Genomic DNA, 26,614 nt, shown 5'->3' with positions numbered 1-26,614 from the left:
CATGTATCCCGAGTCTAAACACCGCTAATCTGACCCCCCCTACACCGCCGCAACTAAATAAAGTTATTACCCCCTAAACCGCCGCTCCCGGAGCCCACCGCAACTATAATAAATGTATTAACCCCTAAACCGCCGCTCCCTGAACCCGCCGCAACCTATATTAAATGTATTATCCTGCCCCCCCTACACCGTCGCCACCTATAATAAATTTATTAACCCCTATCCTGCCCCCCACTACGCCGCCGCCACTGTAATAAAATTATTAACCCCTAAACCTAACCCTAACCCTAACGCCCCCCTAACTTAAATAATTAATTAAATAAATCTAAATAAATTAACTCTTATTAACTAAATGAATCCTATTTAAAACTAAATACTTACCTTTAAAATAAACCCTAATATAGCTACAATATAATTAATAATTATATTATAGCTATCTTAGGATTTATATTTATTTTACAGGTAACTTTGTATTTATTTTAGCTAGTTAGAATAGTTATTAAATAGTTATTAAATATTTAATAACTACCTAGCTAAAAGAAATACAAAATTACCTGTAAAATAAATCCTAACCTAAGTTACAATTAAACCTAATACTACACTATCATTAAATTAACTAAATAAACTACCTACAAATAACTACAATTAAATACAATTACATAAACTAACTAAAGTACAAAAAATAAAAAAAGCTAAGTTACAAAAAATAAAAAAATAAGTTACAAACATGTTAAAAATATTACAACAATTTTAAGCTACTTACACCTAATCTAAGCCCCCTAATAAAATAACAAACCCCCCAAAATAAGAAAAATCCCTACCCTATTCTAAATTAAATAAATTTCAAAGCTCTTTTACCTTACCAGCCCTTAAAAGGGCCATTTGTGGGGGCATGCCCCAAAAAGTTCAGCTCTTTTGCCTGTAAAAGAAAAATACAACCCCCCCAACATTAAAACCCACCACCCACATACCCCTAATCTAACCCAAACCCCCCTTACAAAAACCTAACACTAATCCCCTGAAGATCATCCTACCTTGAGTCGTCTTCACTCAGCCGAGCCACCGATGGAACTGAAGAGGACATCCGGAGCGGAAGAAGTTAATCCTCCAAGCCAATCAGATTTTTCCTACCTTAATTCCGATTGGCTGATAGAATCCTATCAGCCAATCGGAATTGAGGGGACGCCATCTTGGATGACGTCCCTTAAAGGAGCCGTCATTCGTCGTAGTCCGTCGGTGAAGAAGGTGGTTCCGCGTCGGCGGAAGGAAGATTCAAGACCCGGCTTGGAAGATGACTTCACCCGGATAGAAGACATCTTCAGCGCCTCTTGGAAGATGACATCGGCCGGATCAAAGACTTCTTCTGCGCCGCCTGGATGATGACTTCATCGGATGGAAGATTTCTTCAGCGCCGCTTGGAGGATTAACTTCTTCCGCTCCGGATGTCCTCTTCAGTTCCATCGGTGGCTCGGCTGAGTGAAGACGACTCAAGGTAGGATGATCTTCAGGGGATTAGTGTTAGGTTTTTGTAAGGGGGGTTTGGGTTAGATTAGGGGTATGTGGGTGGTGGGTTTTAATGTTGGGGGGGTTGTATTTTTCTTTTACAGGCAAAAGAGCTGAACTTTTTGGGGCATGCCCCCACAAATGGCCCTTTTAAGGGCTGGTAAGGTAAAAGAGCTTTGAAATTTATTTAATTTAGAATAGGGTAGGGATTTTTCTTATTTTGGGGGGTTTGTTATTTTATTAGGGGGCTTAGATTAGGTGTAAGTAGCTTAAAATTGTTGTAATATTTTTAACATGTTTGTAACTTATTTTTTTATTTTTTGTAACTTAGCTTTTTTTATTTTTTGTACTTTAGTTAGTTTATGTAATTGTATTTAATTGTAGTTATTTGCAGTTAATTTATTTAATTTATTTAATGATAGTGTAGTGTTAGGTTTAATTGTAACTTAGGTTAGGATTTATTTTACAGGTAATTTTGTATTTCTTTTAGCTAGGTAGTTATTAAATAGTTAATAACTATTTAATAACTATTCTAACTAGCTAAAATAAATACAAAGTTACCTGTAAAATAAATATAAATCCTAAGATAGCTATAATATAATTATTAATTACATTGTAGCTATCTTAGGGTTTATTTTACAGGTAAGTATTTATTTTTAAATAGGAATAATTTATTAAAGTATAGTGTAGTGTTAGGTGTAATTGTAACTTAGGTTAGGATTTATTTCACAGGTACATTTCTCTTTATTTTAGCTAGGTAAGCTATTAAATAGTTAATAACTATTTAATAGTTATTGTACATGGTTAAAATAAATTGAAAGTTACCTGTCAAATAAATATAAATCCTAAGATAGCTAGAATATAATTCTTATTTATATTGTAGCTATATTAGGGTTTATTTTAAAGGTAAGTATTTAGTTTTAAATAGGATTCATTTAGTTAATAAGAGTTAATTTATTTAGATTTATTTAATTAATATTTAAGTTAGGGGGGCGTTAGGGTTAGACTTAGGTTTAGGGGTTAATCATTTTATTACAGTGGCGGCGGCGTAGTGGGGGGCAGGATAGGGGTTAATAAATTTATTATAGGTGGTGACGGTGTAGGGGGGGCAGGATAGGGGTTAATAGGTTTAATATAGGTTGCGGCGGGTTCATGGAGCGGCGGTTTAGGGGTTAAACTATTTATTTAGTTGCGGAGAGGTGCGGGATCAGCAGGATAGGGGTTAATAATTTTATAATAGAGGGCGACGGTGTAGGGGGGGCAGGATAGGGGTTACTAGGTATACTGTAGGTGGCAGCGGTGTCCGGGAGCGGCGGTTTAGGGGTTAATACATTTATAAGAGTTGCGGCGGGGTCTAGGAGCGGCGGTTTAGGGTTTAATACATTTATAAGAGTTGCGGCGGGGTCTAGGAGCGGCGGTTTAGGGGTTAGTAACTTTATTTAGTTGCGGGGGGCTCCGGGGGCGCCGGTATAGGGGGTAGAACAGTGTAGTTTAGTGTGAGTGCTTAGTGACAGGCTAGCAATAAAGCTGGGAAAAAGCCGAAGGGCAGCGAGATCGGATGAGTGATAACTGTCACAGTCCGCTGCTCATCGCCCCGCGGCTTTTTGACAGCTTTATTTGATAACTTAGGCGAACGTATTCAAGGTCTGCGGCGGCGAAGGTAGGCGAGCTTAGGCGGACGTATTGGGCCGGCGAAGCCAGAAAAGTAGACGGCTTGATAACTAGCCCCCTATCTCACTACTTTTGCTAGTTATCAAAAAACTAGCAGGTACGCTCGGCACTTTTACGGCCCAGCGTACCTGGTTTTCAAAGCGCCAGCCTGGAGGCGGCGGATCCCATAGGAATCAATGGGAGTCTGACCATAGCGAAAGTACAAGTTCGCTGCTGACAGACATCCCATTCATTTCTATGGGAGCTGTCTACACCTAACACCCTAACATGTACCCCGAGTCTAAACACCACTAATCTGACCCCCCCTACACCGCCGCAACTAAATAAAGTTATTACCCCCTAAACCGCCGCTCCCGGAGCCCACCGCAACTATAATAAATGTATTAACCCCTAAACCGCCGCTCCCTGAACCCGCCGCAACCTATATTAAATGTATTAACCCCTATCCTGCCCCCCACTACGCTGCCGCCACTGTAATAAAATTATTAACCCCTAAACCTAAGTCTAACCCTAACCCTAACGCCCCCCTAACTTAAATAATTAATTAAATAAATCTAAATAAATTAACTCTTATTAACTAAATGAATCCTATTTAAAACTAAATACTTACCTTTAAAATAAACCCTAATATAGCTACAATATAATTAATAATTTTCCTACCTTAATTCCGATTGGCTGATAGAATCCTATCAGCCAATCGGAATTGAGGGGACGCCATCTTGGATGACGTCCCTTAAAGGAGCCGTCATTTGTCGTAGTCCGTCGGTGAAGAAGGTGGTTCCGCGTCGGCGGAAGGAAGATTCAAGACCCGGCTTGGAAGATGACTTCACCCGGATAGAAGACATCTTCAGCGCCTCTTGGAAGATGACATCGGCCGGATCAAAGACTTCTTCAGCGCCGCCTGGATGATGACTTCATCGGATGGAAGATTTCTTCAGCGCCGCTTGGAGGATTAACTTCTTCCGCTCCGGATGTCCTCTTCAGTTCCATCGGTGGCTCGGCTGAGTGAAGACGACTCAAGGTAGGATGATCTTCAGGGGATTAGTGTTAGGTTTTTGTAAGGGGGGTTTGGGTTAGATTAGGGGTATGTGGGTGGTGGGTTTTAATGTTGGGGGGGGTTGTATTTTTCTTTTACAGGCAAAAGAGCTGAACTTTTTGGGGCATGCCCCCACAAATGGCCCTTTTAAGGGCTGGTAAGGTAAAAGAGCTTTGAAATTTATTTAATTTAGAATAGGGTAGGGATTTTTCTTATTTTGGGGGGTTTGTTATTTTATTAGGGGGCTTAGATTAGGTGTAAGTAGCTTAAAATTGTTGTAATATTTTTAACATGTTTGTAACTTATTTTTTTATTTTTTGTAACTTAGCTTTTTTTATTTTTTGTACTTTAGTTAGTTTATGTAATTGTATTTAATTGTAGTTATTTGTAGGTAGTTTATTTAGTTAATTTAATGATAGTGTAGTATTAGGTTTAATTGTAACTTAGGTTAGGATTTATTTTACAGGTAATTTTGTATTTCTTTTAGCTAGGTAGTTATTAAATAGTTAATAACTATTTAATAACTATTCTAACTAGCTAAAATAAATACAAAGTTACCTGTAAAATAAATATAAATCCTAAGATAGCTATAATATAATTATTAATTATATTGTAGCTATCTTAGGGTTTATTTTACAGGTAAGTATTTATTTTTAAATAGTAATAATTTATTAAAGTATAGTGTAGTGTTAGGTGTAATTGTAACTTAGGTTAGGATTTATTTCACAGGTACATTTCTCTTTATTTTAGCTAGGTAAGCTATTAAATAGTTAATAACTATTTAATAGTTATTGTACATGGTTAAAATAAATTGAAAGTTACCTGTCAAATAAATATAAATCCTAAGATAGCTAGAATATAATTCTTATTTATATTGTAGCTATATTAGGGTTTATTTTAAAGGTAAGTATTTAGTTTTAAATAGGATTCATTTAGTTAATAAGAGTTAATTTATTTAGATTTATTTAATTAATATTTAAGTTAGGGGGGCGTTAGGGTTAGACTTAGGTTTAGGGGTTAATAATTTTATTACAGTGGCGGGGGCGTAGTGGGGGGCAGGATAGGGGTTAATAAATTTATTATAGGTGGCGACGGTGTAGGGGGGGCAGGATAGGGGTTAATAGGTTTAATATAGGTTGCGGCGGGTTCATGGAGCGGCGGTTTAGGGGTTAAACTATTTATTTAGTTGCGGAGAGGTGCGGGATCAGCAGGATAGGGGTTAATAATTTTATAATAGAGGGCGACGGTGTAGGGGGGGGCAGGATAGGGGTTACTAGGTATACTGTAGGTGGCAGCGGTGTCCGGGAGCGGCGGTTTAGGGGTTAATACATTTATAAGAGTTGCGGCGGGGTCTAGGAGCGGCGGTTTAGGGGTTAATACATTTATAAGAGTTGCGGCGGGGTCTAGGAGCGGCGGTTTAGGGGTTAGTAACTTTATTTAGTTGCGGGAGGCTCCGGGGGCGCCGGTATAGGGGGTAGAACAGTGTAGTTTAGTGTGGGTGCTTAGTGACAGGCTAGCAATAAAGCTGGGAAAAAGCCGAAGGGCAGCGAGATCGGATGAGTGATAACTGTCACAGTCCGCTGCTCATCGCCCTGCGGCTTTTTGACAGCTTTATTTGATAACTTAGGCGAACGTATTCAAGGTCCGCGGCGGCGAAGGTAGGCGAGCTTAGGCGGACGTATTGGGCCGGCGAAGCCAGAAAAGTAGACGGCTTGATAACTAGCCCCCTATGACTAAAACTTAATCAAAATTACATTTTAGTCAAAAGACTATGAATAAAACTAAATCAAAATTTGCTGACAAAAACATTTTATGCAAGGTGTTATAATCAATCCATATCCAATTACTTCTCTTTTGTAAAATTTACGAAACTTAATTTTATTAAATTTTAAGCTAAATAAAGACATGTTATATACCACAACAGTTAAATCGGTATTGCATGTTCAAACCTTAATACCACAAATAAAAACAGGTTAATAAACCTTTACTCCAGGAGTATATAATGTGTTTGGAAGTTCTAGAGCAGTGCTAATCTTTGCCGAAAATGTTACGAATCTGCGAACAATCAATTGATTCTTCCTATAGAATTAAGCATAAACCACGAATATGGGTTTGTTATGCCTGTGCTAGCTGCAGAAACTTTTTGTTGTGTTGAGTTACTGGATACTTGTTTTAATTATTAACAGAGAACTGTTAAAGTTTTTATATTGGGTAATATGTGCAATACAGCCAATACAGTTTACAGTATTGCTTTTTTTATATTTTAAATTTGCACTTCTGTTTGTTTATGAAACTTGGTTTTATTTCATTTTAAGTTTAATAAAGATGTTCCATATCACAGCGGCTAAATCTGTGTCTGTATTGTATTTTTAAATCTTAATACCATAAATAATAACAGGTGTTATGTTTACTCCTGGAGTATATAATCAGTTTGCAAATTATAGAGAAATGCTTAAATAATGCATTACACTTTAACTAAACCCCTTAGATTTTATTCGACTAAAATCTACTGGAGATTCAGTCGACTAAAACTAGACTAAAACTAAAACAATTCAGATTACTAAAATACGACTAAAACTAAAATGGCATTTTAGTCAAAAGACTAAAACTAAGACTAAATTGAAATTTGCCGTCAAAATTAACACTGCTGTGATTGTGTGTGTGTATATCCCTGGCTATATATGTATGTGTGCAATTATTCCTGCCTCAGTTTGCTGCCATGTGAACAAGAATATTCTCCTTTTTGGTATGAGAATGTTTAAAATATTTATTAGTATATAATTGAATACAAAGAGTGTTTTATTCTTAATACAAATGTATATTAGAAGTGTATAACCACGTAATACAATATGAGATTGTGAAAATTTGAAGTTGAAAAAGAGGGGCTACTATATATATATATATATATATATATATATATATATATATATATATATATATATATATGTGTGTGTGTGTGTGTGTGTGTGTTTATATAAGTGTATACATGTGTAAAAGAAAACAAATACACATGTATACACTTATATGTGGTCTTATGTGTTTGGAGGTGTGTTTGGAGGTGCGCCAATGCTTACCCCTGTTATACACTTATATACATATATACTGTATACATACACCATACACATATTTACACACACACATATAAAAATATATATATATATATATATATATATATATACACACACATATATATATATATATATATATATATATATATACACACACATACACACATATAATATATTTTTTATTAAAAAGTGTATATACAGTATGTGTGTAATACTTTTTTTAAATGTATTTTGTGCAACGTTTTTAACCCTTACAGTTTACTTTAGGTCTAAAGTCACATTAATATTCTAGCACATTATCGTCTTTCACTCAAGCGCAAACTATAACTTTCAACTTGTAATATGTGCACAAATTAGGCAGTCACGATATCCATTGAAAGCATAGGCTGCACTAGAGTGAAGTTACCCCTTCCCTGGTTCATGCGCTTTACCATAGACTAATGGTAGCGCTGTCCTGTGATATTAGTTATTATTAGCGTGGTAGTTGTAATCTGGCCCTATATGAGGCATCCCCTCCACTAGCTCATCCCCACATAATACACTCTCTTCCCCATATTTTGCGAATTTCAAAATTTTAGGCAGGGTTTCCATAGAAGGGTTAAACATATGGGGGCAGATTTATCAAAGCGTCAATCTCGGTGCAATTGCTGGAGTCAATACGCTAACCAGACGTCACCAGACATCACTGCCGCGAATCCACACACAACACCCTTATTTATGTCTTTTATAAACACGCGTGTCAAGTACGGAGCGATGAGCATCGGACTGTTGATAAATAAGTCATCGATGTCGCCGATATTCTGTTTTTTACGCAACTTTATTTATACCATATCATTACTGTCCATGAACAAGCACATTTCTCTAAAGCTAATCTTTTATTTTTCATCTGTTAATGTCCAAGAAATGGCTAGATTTATACCTGAACAAACAATAATATCTCATTGTTTTATTTATGTGTTATACAAAAAATCTGATATATGATATTTTCACATAAATAAATGTGTATTTGTATTTCTAGAAATCATGATATGACTATCTCATGTTTTTTTTTTTTTAAATGATTATAAATGCTAGAATTTGTACATATATATTTATACAGTATTATATATACATACAGTATTTACATATCCCTAAATTTTATTTTGTTCTAAACAATGTTGTCTTTCATATCTCTGTGTTTATTTTTAAGAAGATATATGTATATAGTGTAAATATATTATTAGTCTGAGGAAGAATAATTGTGAATATAACATGTAATCAGGGTATCATAGGTATTTATTTGCAAACAATGGATATTTTAAGAGCTGGACTAGTTTTCTCTCTGCACCTGTGCAAACCCTCCTGATTGCAGTGTAGTTTTAAACACCACCCCTACACAGGTGTTATAAAATGGGCTGGCATATAAAATGACATTTTAATCAGATTGGCTGATATCATAAATCATGTGATTATGCATTTCCCACTCAAAAGTGGAGGAAAATTTCACTTGTTTGTGGGTTGTTTAGGAGTTCGAATATTGCGTCCAATTTGGTGCAAAGTATTGCATCAAATTTGGTTCGAAATACAGTGGGACTTGTATTACATGCGTTAAACATGGTGAAATTAGATTGATAAAAAAAAAGGAAGTTAGCTATAGTATGTAATATATTTATTTAATTTGTATCCCTATATCTACTAGTCCTGCTGCCAGACAGACATTACCTATCATTAAAACTACTTTTGAAATGAATCTGTCCCTTGAAATTACATGTGATTATAAAATTATTATTTAACATATTATTTAGATACTGAACATGCGTCTTTGTTGTCTGTGTGATTTAGAAAGAGTATACAATTGTAATCAACTTTCTAATTTACATAAATATGTAATAAGCTTCATTCTCTTGCAGCATCTAACATAACCTTTCTGGGTTTTTAGACTCCCATTGATTTCTATGGCATTCGCGGCCTCAAGGGTGGCGGTTTGAAAGATAGGTATGCTGTGGCGGAAAAGACACGATCGTACCTGTTGAATGTTTAATAAATTGGGAAGAGGGTCAAATAGAGTTGAATGTGAATTCAAAACATTTAGAATGACGCAAGCATCGATCTGTGTCGGATTGAGATCACGGGAGCGTATATTACATCATACATTTCAACATTTGACGATGTTGATGCTTTGTTAATTACGGCAGATTCAATTTGTGTAGAATATGACGCGAGATTCAAGCGGATTCCATCGTATTATTAGTTGAAGCTTCGATAAATCTGCCCCATGGTGTGAATCTTAAAAGACTTTCAGTCATTTTAGTTGCTATGATTAAAGTTCTCAGGAACAGTGTCCTCATCGCCTGTTTCAACCTCTATTGTCACAAACTGGGTGAGCTGTTCTATGCTGTGCTGCTGAAAATGTTGACACTTTATAATTAAAAACAATTAAGTACAGAGGGGAAAAAAAAACTTGCTTCTCATCTGTCAACAAAGCATATGCTTCTTAAACATCAGATTTTTCTTTTTTAAATTAAAATATCTGAGAACTTTTTACACAATACTTTAATGTTAATTCTACAGTACAAAAATACTTAAAGGCAGACAGAACCTTTAGCTAAATGTCAACATTTTATTTTAAACTAAAATGCACATCTTTAATCGCCTATATAAGAAATTCAGCAAAGAACGGAATGCGGCCACCACAAAATATCTGGTGTTTATCATTAATGCATCATATCATTTAGGATTCTGAGCTGAACCGTTTTTTACAGCATAATCTGTTATACCCAGAAGCCTCAGCGCCAAGGCATTAAGAGAATGTGGGCTGATAAAATGATCCTCATGTTGACACTTCTAAATATAGGAAAGCAGTTAGAAAATGAGCACAAGTATATTCAAACAAGTTATGTCCAATAGTGACAGGCAATAAATACAAAACAACAGACACATATATATAGCCCAGGCTCTCATAAAGGCCGAATAGCATGTTCAGCCCTCTTTCTGGAAACACAATAGTCTTTAAAATAATATGATTTATGAGAAATGAAAAAGTGTGTGAACGGCTAATGGAGATGACGTTCTGGCATATTGTGTGATAAAAGTCAGGGTATTTGTTTTCTAGGGGTTAAAAAAGAGCAAGAAGTTTGCTTTCTAATAAAGAAAGCAACAGGGGAAGACTGGTTTTCATGAGGCTCCCAGGTCGCTAGCTGTATACTAATGATGCTCACCAAACAATGCAACCAAGATGTGTTCTTGCAACCTAGTGCAGGAACAGTGTCAGCTAGGCCCATCTAAACCAACAGTTTATTACAAATTTGTTTTACTAAGCATAATTGAACATTTTATATTACAATGTCAAAATGCTGTGTGTCCCTTTATTGATATTCAGAGATACTGTACTCTGCATCCTTTTTTATTATATTATTTATATATTTTTTACTGCCATCTGATTTTTTTTGTTTTTGCACCTGGCCACTGAAGGATTGGAACCATTCTGTTTATTTGGTCATATACTTGAGGATTTTGTTCCATTCTTTTGGGAAAATTTTATTCAACATTCTTGATCTACCACAGTATTCAGATCCACACCTATATTTTCAACTCCATTTAAATTGTTCTATACATTGATTTGTTTATATACAGTACATACAGAATAAAAAAAACACAATTCAGAAATAACTATTTAATACAACATGCTAGGAACTTAGCATTTTGAAGTTATAATAGATTTGTGAGGTTCTAATAATAGGAGAGAGAGGAAGAAGGAGGACGAAGAAGAAAGAGAAAAGGAGAGGAGAGAAGACAAGAGAGAGTGAGAGAGGAGAGAAGAGAGTAGAAAGGGAGAGGAGAGTGAACACAGGTGAGAGAGACACATAAGGCTGCAACATTCCCGCTAGTCCTTAATGCAATGGAGAAATAAGAAATGTAGCTTAATTCCTCTATAGTTAATATTGAGTCTGCTAGTAACATTTATTGAGTGAGTTTTTTCCCTTGACTTGTAAACTATAGGAGTTTTCCATCCCTTACACATCATATATGCCGCTAACATTGTGCTAGTAAGAAAGGAAACATTGTGTTAATGTTATAGCGGACAAAAAAATTCTGTGAACTTGGTTCCTCTCCAACAATCCTCATTTGTTTTTCTGTAAAGTACTGTAATTAGCTGTGAGATAGACGGATGGCAGCAGACAAAACCAAGTATATCTGTGGGCTGAGATCTCTGACATTATCAATCAAAGCTTGTTGCAATAAAATACTAGCAGCTCGTTATGTTGCACAGTTGTCTTATGCTCTTCATGCCAGTACTGAGTTTCAAACACTCCACACATGACAATATCACACATAGGACGATTACAAGTGGAACTTCTCTGTGAAAGGCACATGTTGAGCAAAAAGAGGCTGCTTCTAGGGTGGTAATTATCCATAGTACAAGCTACTATGCTATTGCTCGTTCCCAGGTTAAGCGCTTTACTCTTATATATATATATATATATATATATATATATATATATATATATATATATATATATTCTATATATATTTGATGGTTTATATACATAAATATATATTTATATAGATGATTATGTATAGGTATAGATCTATACATATATATATTGGAATATCTATTTAGAACATATTCTGCTATGTGCAGAACATTGGAATGTGAAATATTTACAGTAAATACATAGTTAAAACCTTTATTAAATATGACTATTGCATCAACATGTTTTCATCTACTTAACAGCAAAGGGCTCCAATGCACTTATATATATATTTCTATTTATGTATGCATATGTATTGATGTGTTTATTTGTGTATACATGTCTGTAAATACATATATAGACATTAATATATACATACATATACATCTTTAGAGATCTATATGTATCTCAAAGTAAAAATCCCTTTGCCTGCCTTTTCTTTTCCAACACCTGAGATGTCATATCTTTGAGCCCTTATAACTTTTTTTATGTAATTTAGTTTTAGAAACAATGTCTATTAGATGGTGTTATTATGATTGTAACTATACTTTGTAATGTATTTTTGATGTGTTTCGTGACACTTTTCGCAAACTGTTAACCAGAGCTCTTAGAATGCGCTAACCCGATAAGCGTCAACTTGAGTTTACTTTCAACTTGTAATACCAGCACAATTTAACCTGCACGCAAACGAACGTGTATAGCTTGTGAGCAAACATTTGTGCTCCACTCATAATCTGGCCCTGTATGGTTCAAAAAGACGTGGAATTGAAATGTTTTAGATAATTTATGTAAAAACATGTTTTACATAATGACATAAAGTAGGAATAATATATTTAAAGTGACTCCATATCCTTACTTCAATAACAGGGCTGGCTGTATACACTCCACTGAGCTCTCAGGCATTACACACTAATAGGATCAAACAAATCGCATACATTTTCATCATTCTGTTTACAGATGGTTGGAGTGTTCCCTGCACCAAATTTAAGATTAGTCGAAAACAAGAAAGCACAGAAATCTTATTGGACACTGTTATATACCCATATTTAGGTTAGTACCTTGTAGTCTTCTCCTCCCTGTTTAGGGAGTGAGCACTGATGATCCATGTACATATAAAGTCATATACCAAACCTATACAAAACAAAACCCAAAGAAATGTTGGGCATAGTGTGAAATTTGTATTTAATACAGATTAAAAATCTATAACAGTAACCCTCTGTCCTTGCTTTGTGTACACTTAAATGGTCACTATATTCTTATAAACTTGAAAGAGCTGGGTACATACACATCAGTAAATCTCTCCATCAAAAATGGCTGCTGTATCAAGCATGCACAGCACAGCATTTAGAAGCCATTATAATTTAAACAATTAAACAGTGGTATCCCCACAATGCAAGGGAATGCACTATATATGTTCCTGCATCAGAAAGAAACCATGGGCTTGGGAGAATTGTGATCATTATGCACAAAATACAGCTTACAAAATACAACATAACACAAAAGACCAGACTATTTTTAGTCAGCGTTTATACAACATGACATTAAAGTAATTGTACATTTTGATGCTAAAGTGCCCGGTTTTTAAAAATTAGATTAAAAACAGGGGCGCTTTAACTCATCAAAATTTACATTTCACTCTTGTTGTGAAAAAAAACTTACCTTTTAAACTTGACAGCCACTCCAGCTTCCTCCGGTCGTCGCAAGCAATTTCTGATGTCAGAAATGATGGATAGGTCATCCTCCAATCACGCCTTCCCACCCGGGGGAATCAGTGTCTGATTCAACGCCGTGATTGGAGGAAGCCGGATTCCTCATTTTAGACCCAGGAAGAGGCTTTGCGACGGGTGGAGGAAGCTGGAGCTGCTGTCAAGATTAAAAGGTAAGTTTTTTTTCACAACACAAGTGAAATGTAAATTTTGATGAATTAAAATACCCCGAATTTTTAAAAACTGGGCACTTTAGCATCAAAATTTACATTCACTTTACCTTTTTTTTCATCAGCTGCTTTGCTTGCTATGAGAAGTTGAGGCAAATGCAGTACTGAGCATGTTCCCAGATTATCTTGGGGAGAATGTTACCTCACATTAAAGCAGTGATTTCCGATCCTTAATGTTTTTGGATACTCTTGGTGTACATTTGAATAGTATCTGATTTTGTTTATGTTATGCAGTCTAGATTTATGTACGTTATCTGGATGGAAAGCTCTTCAAGGAGGGCCACTTCCTCCTTCATCAAAAACTATTGTTTGGCATAAGTCTCTTGTTTTTATAAAAATAGGGTGAACTATGACACGTACATGTAAGAAAATTAGAGTAAAAACCTTCAAAAATACAACAAGCAATTTTGGATCTTTCCATCCACAGCCCTAGAGAATAGGCATAATTAAAGGGATACTAAACCCAATTTTTTTCTTTCCTGATTCAGATAGAGTGTGCAATTTTAAACAACTTTCTAATTTACTCCTATTATCAACTTTTCTTTGTTCTTTTGCAATGTTTATTTGAAAAAACAGGAATCTATGCTAAGGAGCAAGCCCATTTTTGGTTCAGAACCCTGGATAGCGCTTGCTGATTGGTGTTTACATTTAGCCATCAATCAGCAAGTGCAGGCCAGGTGCTGAACCAAAAATGGGCCGCCTCCTAAAAAATTGATAATAGGAGTAAGTTAGAAAGTTGCTTAAAATTGCATGCTCTATCTGAATCATGAAAGAAAAATTTTGGGTTTAGAAACCATCTAAAGGACCATTAAACCAGCCCCCGCTTGGGCTTGAATGAAGAATTCGGGGCCTGGACCGATCGGTGATACCCGGCGTGGTGAAGATAAGGGAGGAAGATCTTCAGGGGCTTAGTGTTAGGTTTATTTAAGGGGGGTTTGGGTTAGATTAGGGGTATGTGGGTGGTGGGTTGTAATGTTGGAGGGGTATTGTATGTTTTTTTTTACAGGCAAAAGAGCTGAATTCTTTGGGGCATGCCCCGCAAAAGGCCCTTTTAAGGGCTGGTAAGGTAAAAGAGCTTTTCTATTTGTATTTTAGAATAGGGTAGGACATTTTTTTTATTTTGGGGGGCTTTGTTATTTTATTAGGGGGCTTAGAGTAGGTGTAATTAGCTTAAAATTGTTGTAATATTTTTATAATGTATGTAAATATTTTTTTATTTTTTGTAACTTAGTTCTTTTTTTATTTTTTGTACTTTAGTTAGTTTATTTAATTGTATTTATTTGTAGGTATTGTATTTAATTAATTTATTGATAGTGTAGTTTTAGGTTTAATTGTAGGTAATTGTAGGTATTTTATTTAATTAATTTATTGCTAGTGTAGTGTTAGGTTTAATTGTAGATAATTGTAGGTATTTTATTTAATTAATTTATTGATAGTGTAGTGTTAGGTTTAATTGTAACTTAGGTTAGGATTTATTTTACAGGTAATTTTGTAATTATTTTAACTAGGTAACTATTAAATAGTTATTAACTATTTAATAGCTATTGTACCTGGTTAAAATAAATACAAAGTTGCCTGTAAAATAAATATTAATCCTAAAATAGCTACAATATAATTATAATTTATATTGTAGCTATATTAGGGTTTATTTTACAGGTAAGTATTTAGCTTTAAATAGGAATCATTTATTTAATAAGAGTTAATTTATTTTGTTAGATTTAAATTATATTTAACTTAGGGGGTGTTAGTGTTAGGGTTAGACTTAGCTTTAGGGGTTAATACATTTATTATAGTAGCGGTGAGGTCCGGTCGGCAGATTAGGGGTTAATAATTGTAGGTAGGTGGCGGCGAAGTTGGGGGGGCAGATTAGGGGTTAATAAATATAATATAGGGTCGGCGGTGTTAGGGGCAGCAGATTAGGGGTACATAAGTATAACGTAAGTGGCGGCGGTGTGCGGTCGGCAGATTAGGGGTTAAAAAAATTTAATAGAGTGGCGGCGATGTGGGGGAACCTCGGTTTAGGGGTACATAGGTAGTTTATGGGTGTTAGTGTACTTTAGAGCATAGTAGTTAAGAGCTTTATGAACCGGCGTTAGCCCAGAAAGCTCTTAACTCCTGGCTTTTCTCTGCGGCTGGAGTTTTGTCGTTAGATTTCTAACGCTCACTTCAGCCAAGACTCTAAATACCAGCGTTAGAAAGATCCCATTGAAAAGATAGGATACGCAAATGGCGTAGGGGGATCTGCGGTATGGAAAAGTCGCGGCTGCAAAGTGAGCGTTAGACCCTTTCCTGACTGACTTTAAATACCAGCGGTAGCCCAAAACCAGCATTAGGAGCCCCTAACGCTGGTTTTGACGGCTAACGCCAAACTCTAAATCTAGGCGTTAATTGTTAGTAGTAATGCATATCTGCAATATACTTTGTTTATTTTAGCCTCTGTTCATATAATTTAACTCTGAACATATGAAGGTTTCCAATTTTGAGGCCAGGACTAACCATTCTACAAATCTGTCCTGAACTCAGCAGAGCTCATCAAACAATGAACAACGAAACAATGCAGGTTTTGTTAACATAATGACTGTAGCTAGTCTTTCATACTCTAGCAACAAGGACGGATTGGCTCGTCTAAATAAGGCAAATAATAGGTAGAGTTTGGTTACTGGAAAAAAAAAATTAAGGCAATCAATGGGCTAGATTTCAAGTAGTGTGCTAAATAATTATTCGCTTGTGCACAAACACAGCTAAAAGTAAACTTTTAATGGGAGTGGGTTAATGGGCGTATTACAAGTTGAAAGTAAATTGTTTGCGACCGAGTGAAACGATATGTGCAATAACTTCAGGACTTTGGATATCAAACAAAACAACAAAAACTAGAGTATCTGGTGACAAGAAGTGTCCTCAGACAAGCCCCAAAAGCGCTCACACCCAAAGGTATCCTATTTCTGTAATATATTAATTCAAGATAATATCTTTTTTTTGGGGGGGGGGGGTTCTGTAGTGTAGTGTAGGATCCCTTAGATCCCTTAGATCCTTTTTATTTTTATTGCCCTCTGTCTTCCTTTTCTTAGAAATATTTTCTGTAGTGTAGCGGTTCCCACCCACTCCTGCTCCGTGCACGCGCCTGCCCCCGGCCCCCCATGTATGTGCATGCCCCCGGCTACCCAGCCCACGATCCCGTCCCCCTCTGCATCATAGAAGCCATCGATGGCCACCCACTCGCCTCCCACGGCGGCTCCCACCCACCAACGATTGCGGCCATTGATGTCCGCTGCAGAGAGGGCCACAGAGCGTCTGTCTCTGCATCGGAGAGGTAAGAAAGGTTATTGCAGGATGCCTCAATATCGAGGCATCACTACAATAACCGGAAAGCGGCTGGAAGCGATCAGGATTGCTTCCACCGCTTTCCAAGATCAACGACGTGCAGGGTACATCCTCAGTCGTTAAGTGTATTTTTTTGGAGGACGTACCCTGCACGTCGTCGGTCATTAAGGGGTTAAACACATTAAATATTAATATTAATTAAATATGATTTTTCAAGGTTTAAGGAATTTGTGTGTGTGTGTATATATATATATATATCTATATATATATATATATGTGTGTGTGTGTATATGTATATCTATGTATAGTAGAGTATATAGTATAGTAGTCTGATGATGGGGTGAACACCCCGAAACGTCACTGTAAATAAAATTGTGTTGTACACTTGATAAGCCCAGAGTGCTTCGTCCTTCAGCTCTACATATATACAATGTAAAGTAGTGAGTGTACAGCCTGTATAGCAGTGTAAATGTGCTGTCAAGTCAAAATAACTCAACAAACAGCCATTAATGTCTAAACCGTTGGCAACAAAAGTGAGTACCCTAAGTGGAAATGTCCAAATTGGGCCCAATTAGCCATTTTCCCTCCCCAGTGTCACGTGACTCGTTAGTGTTACAAGGTCTCAGGTGTGAATGGGGAGCAGGTGTGTTAAATTTGGTGTTATCGCTCTCACACTCTCTCATACTAGTCACTGGAAGTTCAACATGGCACCTCATGGCAAAGAACTCTCTGAGGATCTGAAAAAAAGAATTGTTGCTCTACATATAGATGGCCTAGGCTATAAGAAGATTGCCAAGACCCTGAAACTGAGCTGCAGCACGGTGGGCAAGACCATACAGTGGTTTCACAAGACAGGTTCCACTTAGAACATGCCTCGCCATGGTCGACCAAAGAGGTTGAGTGCACGTGCTTAGCGTCATATCCAGAGGTTGTCTTTGGGAAATAGACGTATGAGTGCTGCCAGCATTGCTGCAGAGGTTGGAGGGGTGGGAGGTCAGCCTGTCGGCTATAAGATCATACGTCGCACACTACATCAAATTGGTCTGTATGGCTGTTGTCCCAGAAGGAAGCCTCTTTTAAAGATGGTGCACAAGAAAGCCCGCAAATAGTTTGCTGAAGACAAGCAGACTAAGGACATGGATTACTGGAACCATGTCCTGTGGTCTAATGAAACCAAAATAAACATATTTGGTTCAGATGGTGTCAGGCGTGTGTGGCGGCAACCAGATGAGGAGTACAAAGACAAGTGTGTCTTGCCTACAGTCAAGCATGGTCGTGGGAGTGTCATGGTCTGGGCCTGCATGAGTGCTGCCGGCACTGGGGAGCTACAGTTCATTGAGGGAACCATATATGCCAACATGTACTGTGACATACTGAAGCAGAGCATGAGCCCCTCCCTTCGGAGACTGGGCCGCAGGGCAGTATTCCAACATGATAATGACCCAAAACACACCTCCAAAATGACCACTGCCTTGCTAAAGAAGCTGAGGGTAAAGGTGATTGACTGGTCAAGCATGTCTCCAGACCTAAACCCTATTGAGCATCTGTGGGGCATCCTCAAATGGAAGGTTGGGAAGCGCTCCATGATGTCATCATAGAGGAGTGGAAGAGGACTCCAGTGGCAACCTATGAAGCTCTGGTGAACTCCATGCCCAAGAGGGTTAAGGCAGTGCTGCAAATTAATGGTGGCCACACAAAATATTGACACTTTGGGCCCAATTTGGACATTTCCACTTAGGGGTGTACTCACTTTTGTTGCCAACGGTTTAGACATTAATGGCTTTGTGTTGAGTTATTTTGAGGGGACAGCAAATGTACACTGTTATACAGGCTGTACATTTGCTACTTTACATTGTAGCAAAGTGTCATTTCTTCAGTGTTGTCACATGAAAAGATATAATAAAATATTTACATAAATGTGAGGGGTGTGCTCACTTTTGTGAGATACTGTATATATATATATATATATATATATATATATATATATATATATATATATACACACACACACACATATATATACACACACACACTCACTTGTTGGTACTTGTAATCTAGTTCAATGTGTTCATTTGAATATAAAATATTTACACCAGGCAAAATAAATTTCTTGTATTCAAATGATGTTTATTGTACCTTTAACTGCATTCTGACACTTTTCGATAAGCTATCATTGGTCAAATATTTAAAGTTTCATAAAAACTTTTTTTTTTAATGAAAACCTCTTTTAGAATGGTAATAACAAATCAATAATATCTTCTTACATGGTTTAGATTACAAAGTATTTAATAGTGCAATCATATTTTTCCTTATCATCTTAGCATACTCAATAGAATACATAAATTAAATGATATATTGTACATACCTGAATAAGAGATATATTAAACAGACTGAGTCTGAAGAGGTAGTTCCTGATATAGACAAAAAAAGAAAAGAAAAATGTAATTATTTCCAGACAAGCTTCCAATGTCAGACAAATAGAGCTGTATATTTATTTTACAATTATAATTCAGATACAGGAATATAGCCCTACTTTTTTTTTTAAATTAATAATTACAGAAGACTTTGAATTTCCACAAAAACTGATTTATTGTTACTAGATGCATTTCAATATTTAATTGCTTGTTTTTCAGAGATCTTGGGGTATGTTGATTTGCTACACTTTCAGCTGAACGGAATCATGTGAAATTGTTTTAAATGCAGGTGAAATGGGTTTTTCAAAGTCTTTAATTCAAATGCTTTTCTCTCTCCTGCAACCAAGGCTTTTGTCTACACACAGTGTTTCTTACAGCGTTGCCTCAAATGGCATTTCACGCTTATAAGTGTCATCTGCAAACAGCATCCAAACTACAATAAAATAACAGATTTGAAAATAACAAAATCAATTTTTGAAACAAAATGTTAGTGTTGTCAGCATTTATACTCTGAAGCCTAATTGCAATATGCTTAAGATTACATTAAAGTGTTTTTCTTATGCTTTTGAAAGTGCTTCAGTTAAACACATTTCTTGTCTATAAAAATAAAATGTCATTAAAGCTGTTTAAATCAATACTAAAAGTAACAGGCAATGCATAACTAATCGCTAGGGAAAGATTGTAAAGAAAATTATCACTGTTCTACTGGTGACACAGTGACACACCTCTAAAAACATTACACAAACAACGTTTTTATAAATTTTGAAATATACACTTTCACTAAACCATCCATCATGCACTGGTACATTTTCCCAACATTCCCACCTTTCATCACCACCTGATCACTCACTGCCACTCCCAGTCACCATTTCCAGCTACTAAATGCCACTCCTAAGTCTGTTGTCAAGGGCTCAGGATTTGAGTTTCCTTTTTAGATGTTACGGCAATCACAATATCCCATGAACAGGCGACACTGACATGTTGTTGACATGATGATGCTTGTTGATGTCACGGATACCAGGCTGCCACCCCCTCTCCTCCTGTGGATTATGTGTTCCCACCAGTTCCCCTTTTATTGTTACCATGATTGCACTTTTCACTGAGAGAGCTGATTGCTGCCCCGCTTGGCCCCTTCCTGACTTGCCAAGGCCCAGCCGGAATCTTATGGAACTATTCGCCGGCTGGGCTCGCTAGAGATCCCCGCTGAACTTTATCCTAGGTCGCTACAGAGACCCTTTGACCGAGAGATCCGCTCTTTTGGGCACGTGTTATACCTCTGTTGGGCATGGACTGGGGTGATTCCTAGGAGGGAGCTCACTCGGGTTTTGTACCCTTCGCTATCTCATGCTGGTCCTGAGTAAACCTTTGCCAGGCTGCCGCTCCAGCCCCCAGCCACGGATCATGTCACTTTTTGGACTGTGTCATCTGGGGGTCCAGGGTTCCCCAATGATAGCCCGGAATAGCCGCCGCTCCCTCAGGATCACCCCAAAACTTTGACCTACCTATTGTGGGATCTCTACATTCCTATGGCTCTATGGAGGCGGCAGCCTGTCTGGAGGGGCGGTGATTTCTTGATCAGATGGCAAATGTGTATATAAGCTGTGTGTTTGTCCCAATAAAGTCTGTTCGTGTTTTACCTTAATACTGTTCTTGTCTGGTTATTAGGGTGAGCTTCCTGCTAATATTACTTTTCCCTGCTCTACAGCTACATGTTCCAGGATAAAGAAGGATTATTTGGTGGAGGTACCCAATCGGGGTATCCGGTGTCCATCACAGTTGACAACTACACAGTAATGAAACAGTTTTGTGAATACAGCAATACTTTAAAAGGTCACTGGTGTATTATAGAATCTATAGAGTGTAAGCCGTGATAAGACAATACAGCTCTCTATTATATTAAACCTTAATACCAGTCTTAAACCCAACCCTGAAACCAACCCAAACCTAAACCTAGCGAGGTGACATTTTAAAGCCTTGTAGTTTGCAAGATGATTGATTTTCTAATGCTGATGCTAATTGTGAGATGGCAATACCAAGGAAAAAAGCTTTACATGTTATTGCCCTTGATATACTGTCTAATAGGGATCAACTCTACTTTAGGGCCCCATCTCTCATCTGCTTCAAATACTCCAGAAATGATTAAAGTCCCCGAAACTGAATGTGTTTCTAGATTCATTTTATATACAGTAAACCACTCTAAATTACTCTACAAAGCCAATACTGCAATATGTACCATCAGCCCATAGGGAAAAACATAAAAAAAAAAAGATTCAAAAGCATAAGGCCCTTTTTTCCTTTGAGCATTTCAAAACAGTGCCATAGCTAGCACAAGGGGTATAACCATAAAGATTGCGTTGAAAATATGTTCACAAAGGAAAATGCTTCAAACAAACCTCTGGTGATATTCTAAACATACTCTGTTTACAGAATAAATAAATAAATAAATACATAAATACATAAATAAAATGACTATTCTACACAGTATAAAGAAAAGATCTGCAGATATGTGAATGTAAATCAGTATTGTTCAGCTGTGCACACAGTTCTTTAATGGTTTGCTCTCTGTTTTTCTCTATTTCTTCTAATATTCCATCTCTCATCCTTTATGACTTCAACACTCCAAGCTTCTTTCCTAATCAACTTTTCTCAGGTTCTCCCAGTGGACAACAATCTCCAGCCCTGTTATGACCACTCCATTGGCACTGTCTCCTCCCATCTCTGGAATATTCCCCTCTTTTTTTTTTATCACTGCCTCTGAACATGCACACTCATCATACCCCCTCAACCCACCCTAACTCTTAATACACTCAAATTAGCAAACACAGACCCTCAGCAAAGTACTAATAACTATTTTAACTGTTTACATCCTCATTTGACAAAACCCTAAGCTGCATACTTGACATTGTTTTAACTGTTTACATCCTCATTTGACAAAACCCTAAGCTGCATCCTTGACATTGTTTTAACTGTTTACATCCTCATTTGACAAAACCCTAAGCTGCATCCTTGACATTGTTTTAACTGTTTACATCCTCATTTGACAAAACCCTAAGCTGCATCCTTGACATTGTTTTAACTGTTTACATCCTCATTTGACAAAATCCTAAACTGCATCCTTGACACTGCTGAGCATATTTTGAAGAAATCACACAGTCAAGAAAGAAAACAAGGTGTCTGGTGTCCTGTTACTTTCTTGCAACATAAACTGCCTTCTTGACCCTATAATTATCAATTATCATTTATTTGTCTTATCTTGTAATTACAACCATAACCCCTTTCTTCAATCTCTCTCTAATCAACAACATAATTTATTAACATCCATCTTGAAAGAGTCCTCTCTTGACCCTGCATTTATCTTTTTCAAAACTACTAAAATGATTAGTCTACAATCATGTTATTTGGTTTCTATCCGCCAAATCACTGCTTGACCTCCTACATTTGGCTAATAACCCAAACTCTCAGCTAAAATGTCCCTCACTAAAGTAGTAAATGTCCTGCTCACAACTAAGATGACTTAGGCCTAGATTTGGAGTTCGGCGGTAGCCGTCAAAACCAGCGTTAGGGGGCTTTGTTATTTTATTAGGGGGCTTAGAGTAGGTGTAATTAGTTTAAAATTGTTGTAATATTTTTCTTATGTTTGTAAATATTTTATTATTTTTTGTAACTTAGTTCTTTTTTATTTTTTGTACTTTAGCTAGTTTATTTAATTGTATTTATTTGTAGCAATTGTGTTTAATTAATTTATTGATAGTGTAGTGTTAGGTTAATTGTAGGTAATTGTAGGTAGTTTATTTAATTAATTTATTGATAGGGTAGTGTTAGGTTTAATTATATCTTAGGTTAGGATTTATTTTACAGGTAAATTTGTTATTATTTTAACTAGGTAACTATTAAATAGTTCTTAACTATTTAATAGCTATTGTACCTGGTTAAAATAATTACAAAGTTGCCTGTAAAATAAATATTAATCCTAAAATAGCTATAATATAATTATAATTTATATTGTAGCTATATTAGGATTTATTTTACAGGTAAGTATTTAGCTTTAAATAGGAATAAGTTATTTAATAAGAGTTAATTTATTTCGTTAGATTAAAATTATATTTAATTTAGGGGGGGTGTTAGTGTTAGGGTTAGACTTAGCTTTAGGGGTTAATACATTTATTATAGTAGCGGTGAGGTCCGCTCGGCAGATTAGGTAGGTGTCGGCGATGTTAGGGAGGGCAGATTAGGGGTTAATACTATTTATGATAGGGTTAGTGAGGCGGATTAGGGGTTAATAACTTTATTATAGTAGCGCTCAGGTCCGCTCGGCAGATTAGGAGTTAATAAGTGTAGGCAGGTGTCGGCGACGTTGAGGGGGGCAGATTAGGGGTTAATAAATATAATATAGGGGTCGGCGATGTTAGGGCAGCAGATTAGGGGTACATAGGGATAACGTAGGTTGCGGCGGTTTACGGAGCGGCAGATTAGGGGTTAAAAATAATATGCAGGTGTCAGCGATAGCGGGGGCGGCAGATTAGGGGTTAATAAGTGTAAGGTTAGGGGTGTTTAGACTCGGGGTACATGTTAGAGTGTTAGGTGCAGACGTAGGAAGTGTTTCCCCATAGGAAACAATGGGGCTGCGTTAGGAGCTGAACGCTGCTTTTTTGCAGGTGTTAGGTTTTTTTTCAGCTCAAACAGCCCCATTGTTTCCTATGGGAGAATCGTGCACGAGCACGTTTTTGAGGCCGGCCGCGTCCGTAAGCAACTCTGGTATTGAGAGTTGCATTTGCGGTAAAAATGCTCTACGCTCCTTTTTTGGAGCCTAACGCAGCATTTGTTTAAACTCTCGATACCAGAGTTAAATTTATGGTGCGGCCAGAAAAAAGCCCGCGGAGCGTTAACAGCCCTTTTACCGCCGAACTCCAAATCTAGGCCTGAGTGTCTTAGACCTTCCATCCTTCAATCAGCCTACTGTACTGAATATACATTGCTCCTTGCATGACATTGCCTAATCATGGTTTGAATGGTATTACTGTAACGGTTTCTTTTTCAGGCACTACTCGTTCTTTACGTCTCAGTATCTACCCCATTCATACAGTGAGTATGGTGCACTATTCATCAGGTTACCACACACACACAGTGTCCTAATGAAACATTGTCAGCAACACATTAACTTGAAAATTAATGTCTGTTACAACAAAACATTAAATAAAGTTAAGGAAATACAAATGTGTAAGTAAAATGGTGTAATTTAAATCTTGCTTTTGGTAGCCCATACGGGTGTATACTTACAGTAACATAGTAACATAGTAGATGAGGTTTAAAAAAGACTGAAGTCCATCGAGTTCAAACGATACAAATCTAATATACTTACAAAAATCTCCAGTTGATCTTAAATTAATCCCACTAAAAGATGACCCCTTTAATACAAGCAATCATATCTATGAATTTTGCTTTTAGCCAGAATGTATCCAAACAATTTTTAAATGTTTCTAGGGTATTGGCATTCACTACCTCCTTTGGTAATGAATTCCACAATTTTATTGCTCTTTCAGTGAAAAAACGATTAAATCTCCTTTCCTCCAACCTTAAATTGTGACCTCTTGTCACAAACATTTTCTTGGAATAAATAGAGCTTCTGCCATCTCTGTATATGGGCCTTGAATATATTTATATAAAGTAATCATGTCACCTCTCAAGCGCCTTTTTTCTAGAGAAAACAGACCCAGTTTGGCTAGCCTCTCCTCATAGCTCAAATTCTTCATTCCCCTTATTAGCTTTGTGGCCCTTCTCTGAACTTTTTCTAGTTCTGCAACATCTTTTTTTGCAATCGGTACCCAGAACTGCACTCTATACTCAAGGTGAGGTCTTACCAGCAAACACAGAAGAAAAAGCAATCACTGTCAAGACCTATGGGATGCTGTGATATAAAACTACAGCAGGGGGGAGGGCGGAGCTAGCCAGCCAGGAAGATGGCCGCGGCTTACTAGAGCTCCTGTGCCCAATCTGGCTGAGAGGCGATTAAAATCAAGCCCAGCGACAACAAAGGAGTCAAAAGTGCGTAAGACCATAGCACAATAAGCACAGCTTCTGAATTCGGCTGAATTTTGAGTCATCGATACCCAGGAGCGATGTGAACAGTGCCTGAGGCGCACTCCACCCACGCCAGTATAATCGTTCCGGAGCACAACCACGCTGCACACTGGGCCCTGCAACCACATGCCTCAACGGGTCAGCGGTAAGACAGTCTGAAAAAATGCTAACTGTGAGATAACACGCAAGGGTCTGTAAAAAGCAATTATCACGCAGCCCATTTTATCGCTCATGCTGCACTGAGAAGGGGCGCGGTAGGCCGCGCTTCATAAAGAGTACCTCTCCTAGCGCTTCTGAGGTGAAGAACGGGGAAAGCAGTAGCACTTATACATTTCTGGGATATAAACCCCTCTAATCCCCCCCCTTCCCTCGATGGCTGGACAATTTTATTATTAGTAGAGACAAAAGGGAGGATACACAAAGCACGCACATTCATGAGCCCATGTGACGGAGCATAAGTCTCAAGAATTAGCCTACAACAGAAAAATGATAGGGGTCTTGTGGCCTCACGCTTTTGAGCCTATGCTACAATCAAACTGCAAAGACAAGGCCTTCAGTTTCCTACAGCACAAAACAGGAATGAAGGGAAAGTCATCAGCATAGTGGCCTTTTTCTATATATACTTTTCCCTATTCTGCACCTTCTGCACCTGACCTGCCTTTAATTATTCCGGAGACTCACTAATAAGCATACACCTGCAGTTCCTAAAGATTTCATTTAAAAGCAATTAGGCATGATCTGAGCAGAGCAACTGAGCACACAAGATTCAATCATGTCACCCAAAAAGCTTAGCAAAAAGGGTTTAGGCCCCAAGCCACGTGGCCACACAACTCCATCTGTTAACAGCTACTTTAAATCAGTAGAAAATCAAGCTGCTGCTACCAGTATTACAGAGGACCCTGAATCACTCGCTGCATCTTCTTCGTCAGATTCTGACACGGAGACTATAACTGACACTATCAGAATACCAAAAGCTCTGTTTGAATCTCTCCCTTCAAAAAAAGACTTTTCTACCTTAATCTCACAAGTAAAGCAGTGCATTAAAGAGGAAATCAGTGATCTTAAAAGGGAATTGGGAGAGATCGGACACAGGGTAGAAGCAGTGGAGAGTACACAGGATGCTCATGCCTCAGCAA

General features: G+C 37.2%; 1 protein-coding gene across 2 annotated transcripts in view; it reads right to left on the bottom strand.

The window, feature by feature from the left end:
- The window catches only part of SEMA5B (semaphorin 5B), a 754,887-nt gene that overhangs the window by 318,738 nt on the left and 409,535 nt on the right, over window positions 1-26,614 (bottom strand). For both annotated transcript variants that reach the window (XM_053698073.1, XM_053698072.1), the window contains one exon: window positions 19,352-19,397. In XM_053698073.1, the coding sequence (XP_053554048.1) occupies window positions 19,352-19,397 (46 nt within the window). The remainder of the gene's footprint in view (window positions 1-19,351; window positions 19,398-26,614) is intronic.

Source organism: Bombina bombina, chromosome 1 (assembly GCF_027579735.1).
Source record: "Bombina bombina isolate aBomBom1 chromosome 1, aBomBom1.pri, whole genome shotgun sequence".
In the NCBI taxonomy this organism is placed as follows: Eukaryota; Metazoa; Chordata; class Amphibia; order Anura; family Bombinatoridae; genus Bombina; species Bombina bombina.
The sequence above is the reverse complement of the archived record's forward strand: the minus strand, read 5'-3'. Positions and strand labels throughout refer to the sequence as shown.